The 10,512-nt window shown below is 56.0% G+C and overlaps 1 protein-coding gene across 1 annotated transcript; it reads right to left on the reverse strand.

Annotated features, from left to right (window-relative positions):
• Nucleotides 1–7,487: 7,487 nt before the first annotated feature.
• CLDN2 (claudin 2) lies at nt 7,488–10,001 on the reverse strand. Its single transcript, XM_042040092.1, has 2 exons — nt 9,902–10,001; nt 7,488–8,829 (listed from the first exon to the last, which is right to left on the reverse strand). The coding sequence occupies exon 2, from the start codon at nt 8,650–8,652 to the stop codon at nt 7,957–7,959; it is 696 nt and encodes a 231-aa protein (XP_041896026.1). The 5' UTR covers nt 8,653–8,829; nt 9,902–10,001; the 3' UTR covers nt 7,488–7,956.
• Between the last annotated feature and the right edge of the window lie 511 nt (nt 10,002–10,512).

Raw genomic sequence — 10,512 nt, forward strand, 5'->3', positions numbered from 1 at the left:
TATCCCAAAAGCCAATCATCCTTTGAAGCATCTACCCTGGGCGGGTGAAAAGACAGACCTTTATTTTCTTCTCCAAAGCTGCTTCTAAAGCAGGAAATGTCCACACCTCCTTCAGACTTGATCTCAGTGTTCTTCACGGCACATATGTGTAATCTTAGCTGCTGCTGCTCCTCCTCTTTGCATCTTTTTTTATTCCCTCCCATTTAAGTAGCTCTGTGATCTGAACTTTATCCCTAACATACTTGACCTTATTTTTCAGAAGATTATTTACAGACATCCCTAGTGTTTTTCATGGAATGTGTCGAGCCCTTGGGGTGAAACCTGTCTCCTGGTTTATTCCTGCCACCCAGGGAAAGGAGAACATGTTTGAGTGATTGTCATGATTTAACCCCAGCCGGCAAGTCAGCCCCACGCAGCCACTCACTCCCTCCCTGCCAGTGGGATGGGGGAGAGAATTGGAAAAGTAAAAGTGAGAAAACCCGTGGGTTGAGATAAAGACAGTTTAATAACTAAAGCAAAAGTCGTGTGTGCAGTCAAAGCAAAACAAGGGATTCATCCCCTGCCTCCCATGGCAGGCAGGTGCTCCAGGAAGGCAGGGCTCCATCATGTGGAACAGTGACTTGGGAAGACAAACCCAGAATGTCTTCCCTTCCTCCTTCTCCCCAGCTTCATGTGCTGAGGGTGCTGCTGTATGGTCTGGGATATCCCTGGGCTCAGCTGGGCTCAGCTGTCCTGGCTGTGTCCCCCCCCAGCTCCTTGTGCCCCCCAACCTCCTCACGGATGAGGGTGAGGAGCAGGAAAGGCCCTGGCTGTGTGTAATCCCTGCTCAGAGATAACTCAAACATCCCTGTGTTATCAGCCCTGTTTCCAGCACAGAGCCAAAACCCAGCCCCACAGCAGCTGCTGTGAAGGAAATTAACTCTACCCCAGCCAAAACCAGCACGGTGATGTACAGAAAACAGACACTCAGGCGTTAGTGAGAGGAATGGGCTTTGCTGAATGAGGAGGTGGTGAGCAAAGGCCAGCTTTGATGCAAGCATCCATCAGCAGAGATCTGTGAGCCTATGGAAGCGTTCAACAGCCTGTGAACAGTTAGCAGGCTTCCTATTCTCACATCTCTGTGTCTGACATCAGCAGCAAGACAAAAATATATGCTTCTTACAGCAAGACATGGGTCTTTTGGCATTTGTTGAGCGGGTTTGTTTTCCTCAGTGTGAGGAAATAACACACAAAGTAGTTCTGTGATGGAACATTTCCTAAATGGATGTAGCTTGGCAAACTGCAGCTATTAATTTTCCTTAGATAAGCTGTTATCAGAGTACCTGGGTTTGAAACTTGGCACTTCTCTTCTGCATCTTTCAAAGCTCTCTCAACAATGCCCGTGCCAGGAGTTGCTGCCAGAGTAGTTTGGGAGGGATTAAGTTGTGTAGTGGAGATAAACACTTACTGGAGGTGAGGAGGTCAGAAAGGCATCTTCAGAGATAAGGCTTTCTGGCAAAGCCTCCTCCTCCCAGAGCTCTGAGTGCCCACTGGGCCAGTACCACGATGTGCCCCATGAAGTCCTGGGGCTGTGGCCAGCAGCCCTGGCAAGGCCTGGGGGGGACCCAGCCTGTCCTGCCCTTGATCCCAGCATTGCATGGGGGGTGTGCAGGGGCAGGCAGCAGTGCAAGGAGCCAGGGAAGAGCTGTGTTTCCCCTCAGCTCATGCTGCTGAAGGCACTGTGGCTCTCTTCACCCCATCACTGAGCTGAGAACTTTAGTCCTGTGTTTTCTGGGCAGCCATCCCCCTGCTTTGCAAAGATTTTCCGTGGGAAAGGGCAGCTGCACTCAGGGACAGCTGAGGATAAACTTGTCTCCTCACATAAGACTGGGCTGCCTTCACACTGTGTTTTGCCTTGCTTATTCCCTTTTACTCCCCATGAGGATTTTACTCGGTACTGACGTTGGGTGGATTAGCTGCATCTGCCGGTGACCTGTGAGGTAAAACATACTTATTTCCAGCTGCAGAGTCCCAAGGCAGAAATCAGCCCCTTGGGGATGCTGGTCACCCTAGCACATCTGGGAGACAGGACTTCCTGAGCTTTGGGAAGGAGGCCGTAACCCACAGCAAGACCCTTGCTTGTGAGCAGGCCCTGGGGTGTCAGGAAATTTGGGGGGCTGGAAATTTGTGGTGTGTTAGCAGGATCCCGGCAGCTCTCTGGGCTGGGCTATGGGGACTTGTTCTGGGAGCCACTTTCCCCTTCCAGGGGCTTTGCCTTGTAACAGGGAGATCCTTTCCCTTGCCAAGGGTGTCCCTGGTCCTGAAGCCTTCTCTCCTTGCCTTGAAAACAAGGAGCTCATTGTTTTTCTCTCTGATACCTCTTCCCTGCTGCCTCCCTGGGCAGCAGAGAGGTGGAGTGAGCCTTGTCCCAGCCAGCAGCCAGGCCTGGGGTGAAACGCCCTGCCAGTTCACAATCTGGAAACACCATTAAAATAAAGGGTGTTGGGGAAGGGCAGAAGGCTGAGGAGGAGGCATTCAGTCGTGGGAGGATCAGAGGCTCCCAGTGCTCTGTGGGGTGTGTGCTTGGCTTCTGTGGCAGCTGGGGAAGAACCTGAAGCAAAGAACAGTGCCCTCATTCCTGTAAAAGTGTACTGGAATAGCTCAAAGGGCACTGGAGCATCACAGTGGTGGATCCAGGGACAGCTGAGGTCTGCCCTTAGCTCTGTAATGCCTGCAGAGTCTCTGGGCTTTTCTATGCCTTGAAAAATACTGAAGGCTGAAATTGTGCCCACGCCCTCAAAAGGAAAGAGCTAAAAATTTGGGTAATGAAAATGCATCTGTTGGAGAAATCTTGGGAGCACCTGCCGGGTAGTGCTGTGGGACTTTGCTCCAGTGACCTGAGAAACCTAGAGAGACAGCTTTTCTGGGAAAGCGAGTTCCAGGCAATCATGCTGCTTCTGACGTGAGTCTTGTTCTGCTTTCAGCCTTTTTTAGCAGGCCGGACATCCCAGAAATAGAGAGTGTTGTAAGTTCTGTGAAAAAAGACACCTGACTTGAAGAAAGATTAGTTTACCAGTGTGGGAAAAACTTCATCCAAAGCACACCCTGAAATTCTGAGTAGAGATAAAAGGCAACCTCAAAGCTGGTGAAGCCCCCCTGGTTTGTCTGCTTACGGGGTGATTTGTTTCTTCCAGACACTTGGTGCTTAGCAGAGAGCCTGGAGGGGCTCAGCTGTGCCTGGAGTCTGAGCCCCTTCTAGGAGTGAACTTTTGTAAGCAGCTGACAAAATGTTGGTGACCTCAAGCAGGGGGATGGCAGAGGTTGCTTGGGATGACTCTGTAGACTTGCTAAAGTGGTGGCAGCTCAGTTTGTCCATGTCAAGGCATTTGGGATCCTCTGGTCTTCCTCTCTTCTGTCCAGCGTGGTGCTGTGGAACCATCACTTGGCAGTGGAGCTGTCGAGGGGGCAGGACAATTTCTCTGCAATTCTCTAAACCAATTCTCCAAAGCAGATTTTGGCAGATTTTGGAGATGGAGTATGTTTTCCCCAATATTTCTGTTAAAATCCCTGAAAGACCTTACGTTTGTCCCACTATAGAAGTATGTCTTGCTCCCTGAATTGGTGTGGGTTCTACTACAAAGCCTTTTTTTGCTGCTACAGATTGCATGTACATGAGGATTGCTGAGATCACTAACCTGAAGCTCCTCTGGTAGAGATTAGACTCAAATTATTACGGAACAATCTGATTGTGATGTTAATGTAATGCCTGAAGATCCAACTGCTGTGTCCTCTGCACGGGTATCAGGTTTTCTGAGATAAACACCTTTTATAACCCTCCTGATAGATTTCTGAGCTGTTGTTCAAACAGGAAGGTACTTTCTAGCAATCTCCTTCGGTGCACCCAAAGGCCTCTGTCCCCTGCAGTGTCATGGAGTTCAGTCTGCCCTGTTTCCCTCCTATCTTTCCTTAAAGACTGAAGGATCCTTTAAAGTGCCTTTAAACAGGTCTCCTCTGGGATGCTGTGGAAAGCCATGAGTTTGTGCACCAGTTTTTCCTCTGATGGAAGGTGTTTTTCCAAAGAGGAGCTCGTTTCTCACCTCCCTTGCAAGGTCTCCCATCAGGACCAGGAGAACCAGGCACCAACAAGCCTGGCTTGTCTGCCCTGACTCCAGGCAGGGCCATCCCCATGGCTTCAGGAGGGCAGGAAGCCTTTGGAGTTAAAATGGGAGTGCAATTGCCAGCTGAGCACCACAGATGCCCAGAGGTGAATCCATGAGGCTCTTTCCTGGGTTCATGTGGGGTCTGGGTCATAGCTGGGGCAGGGAGTGCCTCTCCCATTCCCACCAGTGTGTGACTTGAGCCCGGCCTGGGAGTCAGGATTTGAAGTGTTCTGGGAGCAGTCCCTTTCAGTTGTGTACCCTCTGTTGCTCCTGAAAAGGCTGCTGCAAAGCCATGGGCAATCTTCCATATCAGCCCTGGCTTGCTGAGGGGCCAGGAGGCTCTGACACGGCGTGGGAGGCAGCTGGGAGTGTGCTGTGGCTGGGGAGAGGGTGGAGGAATGTGCTGGCCCTTTCCAAGTGCCTCAGCCCATCAGGAACTTGGCCTGAATTTCCTTCCCGCTCCCATCTCTCCTATCTGAGCAATTCCTGGGGGCTGCGAGCAGAGAGGGGCCCTCCCAGCACGTGGCCTGATACTCCCCAGAGAGCTTGCATGGATTATTTGCTGCTGCTCCAGGTCAGCTGTGCTAGGCAGGGATGAGAAGCAGGTTGGGGATGCCAGAAGGAGCTGAGCTCTGCTCTCGTGGAGAGCCCCAGGGAGACAGGAGGTGTGTGATTCTGGTGGGTCTGGGGCAAACCTGTGCCCTTTTTTCCCCAGGCATCCCTGCCCAGTGCTGTGCATGAGAAGAGGCTCTGCTTGCACCTGGCAGCAGCAGAGCCCTGCTGTGGGGCAGTGCTTGGTGGGCAAGGGCTGGATGCAAGGGCCTTAGAGATGGGCTGAGTCATTCCCTCTTTGGAAGAAGAAGTCGTGACTTTTTGCGTGTTTCTCGTGACCAGCTGATGAGGTTGCAGTCCCTGATCCACGGTTGGGGTGTACTGAACATTTATAGTGCCTCTATTGCTTTTGAAGATAAGGGCACGTTGTATTTTATTGCCTCCTTTCTTCCATCGAGGCATCATCCAGAGCAAGAAAAGGAGAGGGGAATGAACGACTCATTTCCTTATGACAGGGGATTAGTCACTGCAGCCTGGCCCTCCAGTGAGGGGTGCAAGGCTCCCCACTCCACCACACCATCCTGTGAGATGAGGGCTTGAGAAGGAGAGAGCTCTTCCCCACCCAGCCCTCTTCCCACCCCTGCTTTGCCCCTGGGTGCCCATCTTGTCCTGAACTTGGCTGGGCTCCCCTGCACCTTTCCTGCAGGGAATTCTGGAGCACCCTCAGCTTTTCCCACTGAGCTGGTAAGGGGCAAGAGGCCATCTGAGGGGCTGGCTCAGCTCCATCACTTCACTCATGCTCACCATCAGCACAGCTGCCCCCTGGGACAGTCTGAGCTCCTGTTTTCTCTGTCCCTAGGCTGGGCCACATCCAGGCTGCCCTCAGGAACCTGGTTTATCAATAATGAGGAACGTGGCTATTGCGTGATGCAGAGATAACCACTAACCATCCTTGCACCCAGTGTCCTCCCCTCCCCTTCCCCATCCTCCTTCCCAAGTAGAAAATCTGCGTCAACCTGCCTTATTACCCTGTAGCCAAGTTTTACATCTTTGGGTGCATTCACATTGAAGGTCAGGGAAGCTGGAGGGGAGAAACGTTCCCCTCCCTGACCCCACCCATTGCTTAATTCCGGGGCTCCCCTGTGGTGGGGCTGGTGGCACGGGGGCCTGGGGAAAGGCTGGTCCCTGTTCCAGTGTGACGGGTGTTTCTGTACCCGAGCTCTGAGCTCTGCCTGCCCTTGCCTGTGCCAGCTGCCCTTCTCCTTCTGGGGGAAGCTTCCCTTCTGCTGCTTGAATTAAAGCATTAATAAGGCCAGCACCAATCAAGCTCTGAACGGAGCGTTTCAAATGCCCCTTTGTTTAATTAGCGCAGCCTCTGCCTGCAGACAGGGGTGGGAGGTGAGGGGCAAGGACCTAGCGCCCGGGAATTCCTCCTCTTTAAGGTGTGACCTTTTGTACCAGCTATTTTCTCTCCCACTCTCTCCACCAGCTGCCCAGAAACAAAACATTTATGGCCAAAGGACCCTCAGAACTTGCAGCATCTCCTGGGGGGCTGTAGCCAGCAGGTTAAGCCTCCTGCATGCCCCAGGGCACTCTTTTCCCCGGGGCAGGAATAAATAACTCAGCTGGTCCAGGGTTGAGGCTGTGCTTTGTGCTTTGTCCCTTGGCCATGGAAATGGGGCCTCTGGCCTTTGCCTTGAGATCCACCCTGGTGCCCTCCAGCGAGTGTCACCCTGGGGATGGGTCCCCGTGTGGCTCCTTGCTCTCTGAGGAGGGGAGAAAGCGTGACCCAACGTTATCAGGAGCGTGTTAACCCCACAGCAAATATGATTTCACTGGTGCAAGGGTGACGATGGTGACGTTTGAGTGGGGAGCATGGTCCCTTCCTCTCCATGGCCTAATCTAAATTGCTTTATGAGGGGTCAGCAGGTAGACCAAGGGCTCCTGCTCCCTGAGGGACAGAGAGCCAGGGCAAGGGGATCCCTGGGTGGCCCTGTGCTGTGGCACGGCAGAGTGGGGGTTCTCTCACGTGGGGCAGTGGTACATCAGATGGATTAAGATGTACTTGCTCCTCGGTGTGCTGTCGGGCTGGGCCTGCACCTCCTCTCCTCCTGCACGTGCCCAGCATCCCCCAGTGCCACCAGCAGCCTGTGTGAATGTCATGCTGCTGCTCCCGTGCAGGGCTGCAGCCACGCAGCCTGTCCCTCCACAGCCTATCCCTTACAGCTTTCCAGTGTCTCACTGGTGGCATTTTTCTCCCAAAACACGCCTTTCAAGCACCTCGGGGCTCAGGACCTGCCTGTGAGATCTCTCTGCAGCTGCTCAGCCTACACCATGGCCAGGAGCTGCCTCTGGTCCTTGGGACCGTGTTTGCCCCGAGGGTGCCAGTGCTCACTGGGATGGGGATGGGGGAGTGCCAGAGCTCCCCACCACCTGGGGACTTGGGTGTGCCGCACACAGGGGCAATGAATCCCCCTGTGGGCACCCCAGTCTCATCACACCTGCAGAAGGGGAGACAGAAGGGAAGGTGCTGCCTGCTATTAGCCCACAGGGAGCTCTGCTTGCCCCCGCTGGCACTCTGGCAGTAGTGGTGCATGGCAACCTCCCAGCGTGGTGCCCAGGGACAAACTGTACCAGGGAGTGGCCCTCCTCCCCCTCAGCAGTGCTCCCACCTGCCTGGGCTCCTGGGTGACAAAGCCATCAGCTGTGCCACAGCAAGGGCCACTTTCACATCTTGGCCCCCACCACAGCCCCCCTGCTGGTCCCTCGGTGCCAGAGAAAAGCTGGGACACAGTCTGGCTAGAAAGACATATTTATTGCGACATCGGTTTGCAACCAGCACTCAACCTCCCCAGCAGTGACTCCAGTCCCACGCACGTGCCCTTGACCCCGCTGTGATGCCTCCATGGCCAGCGGGCTGGTCCCTGGGGCCACAAGCCCACTCCCCCCTTCCAGGTAGGTTCATTGGGGCTGCAGGCTGGGGTCCGGCTGTGCCAGGAGCTGCCTGTGAGCTGGCAGCATGGAGTAGGGAACAGAAGCCGGATTCAGGGTCCTTCATCAATGTAAGCCACCAGCTGGGATCTCCAAGCAGTCACAAGGCTCTCAGAATCCCAGGGGGAGAGCGGGGTCAACCCCCCCAAGCACGTGAGAGGGCTGAGCACGGGCGATGCCACCGTGTCCTCTGCTCTTACCGCGTCCCCTTGGTGCCAGCCCGGACGCTCTGGGGAGCCGGGAGAAGTGCCAGCCTGGTTCCCACCTGCAACCACTACACGTATCCTGTCAGGTTGTAGGAATTGACCTCACTCTTGTTCTTCTGCACCTGGCTGACAGAGGGCCGGGGGCTCTTGCTCGCCAGCAGCTGGGGCTGGTAGGCGCTGGAGTAGGCGGTGGTTGTGTCCCGGGCAGGGCAGGAGGTGCAGAGGATGAAGCCGCCGATGAGGGAGAGGAGGGAGGAGATGGTGCCCAGGTAAAGAGCCTCCCCGAGCTCGAACTTCATGCTGTCGGGGAGGACGGGGTTGCGGAAATCCCGCAGCACCACGTGGATGTTCCACACCAGCGGGATGAAGCAGAGCAGCCCCCCGAGGACGAAGACTGCGCCGCCCGCCACCGCCACCCGGTCCTTGCCCGGCGAGCCCTGGCTGAAGACGGTGCACCTCATGCCCACGACGGAGAGCAGGCAGGCGAGGGAGGACACGGCGCAGGAGCTCACCATGAGGGCTTGGGCCGCCTGGATGTCGGCGGGCAGGTTGAGCAGGGAGCTGTAGATGTCGCACTGGGTGATGCCCGTGCTGTACGTGGCGCACTCCATCCACAGCCCCTTGGTGAAGCTGACGGCTGTCACGATGCTGGAGCCGATGTAGGAGCTGGTCTTCCAGCTGGGCAGCAGTGTGGCCGTCAGCGTGCCGATGTAACCCAGGAAAGCCACGGTGTAGCCCAGCAGCTGGAGCCCCATGGACACCATGGTGGGGGCTGGCTGTCACCTCTGTCACCTACCCAGGGCTCGCAGCTTCTCGCCCAGGTCCCTCCCGTGTGCTCACGTTCCCATGGCCCTGCGAGAGGCTCCGCTCGCAGCGCTGCAGCTCCACCCCGCTGCCGGGGGTGCTTGTTTTGTGCGGGGTGGGAGCCGAGGGGAGGTTACCTGCGACAGTGGAGAGCAATCCCTCCCCGATTAACGATTGACCCAAGCCTGTGGAGGAGCGCCAAGCGCCCTTTCACCTCCGCTATCTCCCCAGCCAGGCTCGAGAGGCAGAGCAGCACTGCCCAGGAAGGACGCCAAAGCCCTCCCCTGCACTGACGCCGCGGGCAGGGATGGAGAGCCAGCTGCTGGTGAGGGGAAAGTGCCCGCTGCTTTCCTCGAGGTCCCTTGTCTTCTGTGACACCCTGAGCCGAGGAAGCCGAAAGCTATGTCTGCACCATCTTATTTGGGACCTGCTGGTGGTGAACCCGAAGCTCCCCCAGCTGAGGAAAGGGGATGGCACTTCGTCCCCATCTGCATGAGGCTCACCCAAGCCATCTGCAGTCACCAACGACCCACCCCGAGCTGCTGAGGCTCCTTTGGGACAAGAGGACGTGGCCACCTGAGATTGAACCATGGATATCAGCCTTTCTGTGCTGCTGGGGACAACGATGGAGAGGGATGCATGTGACAGTGACACCTGCATCCCCAGGAGAGCCTGGAGGCCCACGGAGGGCAGAATTGCATCAGGCATCTCCTTTGGGATGCTTCCTGGAAGCATGCCAGCCAAGCAGGGCAACCTGTCCTGCACAGGGGTGAGCAGTTCGGGGTGCAGCTCCTGATGGGATTTTGTGCCAGCGCCACCTCCCATCCACAGCCCTGCACACGGGCGGGGGGGCGGGGGTTGGCAGCGGTGGTGGAGAGGGATGGTTTGTTTTCTCTCTGCTTTGTTTCAAAATTCCTCCTCCTTCGGTGCCTTGCGAAATCGGGCTGAGCCCCGGCACCGCGGCCAGTGGCCTCCCTCACCCTGGGAACGCTCCTGGCTGAGCGTTCTGCCACCACCCAGGGCCTCCCCTCTGCTCCCGTCCCCCGCGCTGCCACCTCAAATGCTTGGCACCAAAGTTTCCCAACTTTCCATCTCTTCTCCTGTGCACTAACCAAGACCTCCCACACTGTCTCAGCTGCTGGAAAAGGAACACCTGAAGTGCTCCGGGTGTTGGCAGAAAGGTGCGGGAGGGAGCCCTGTGGTACTTACGGAGGTGGCTGGAGGTGCAGGGTGGGACCCAGAGTGGCTGCAGCCGGGGGTCACCCAGGACTGGAGGCAGCTGCTCGGGGCAGGGTGAGCAGCCAGGGCCCCAGCCCAGGGGATCAGGGGCTGCAGTTGTTCAGCCACAGCTTTGCACAATCCACCTGCAAATCTCCGCCTGGATCAGAGGCTTATTGCAGATCAAAATTAAACCCTTTGGGTGTCGGGAAGGATTGGGGAGCTGGGATGCCTTGTTTTGCTTGTTGTCTATGAATTATTGGGGTAGGTTCACCTAATGGGTTCAGGTTTGAGGCTTGTTGTCATCCTTCTGGACAGCCTTAGTGGCAGGCAGGTGACTGTGCCACCATCCGTGTGTCCACTCTGGGCTGGGCTGCCTGTACTGGGATTGGAGGGGCAGTGAAACACCAGCAGGTTGAGTTTTCCACTCCTCAGAGCCAGCCTGGGCTTTTGGTTTCCTCTTCCTGGCCCTGCTTGTCCTCCACGGGGTTTGTTGTTGTAAGACTACTGGCCCAAATGAGGAGCAAATGGGGAAGGTAATGAGAGCTGTGCTGGCCCCGTGCCCCCTCCTGCTCACCGGCTGCCACAGATGGAGAGGGACA

This window comes from Corvus kubaryi, unplaced genomic scaffold (assembly GCF_017639235.1).
Source record: "Corvus kubaryi isolate FWS band 111438036 unplaced genomic scaffold, C.kubaryi_AGA036_p1.0 37395, whole genome shotgun sequence".
NCBI lineage: Eukaryota > Metazoa > Chordata > Aves > Passeriformes > Corvidae > Corvus > Corvus kubaryi.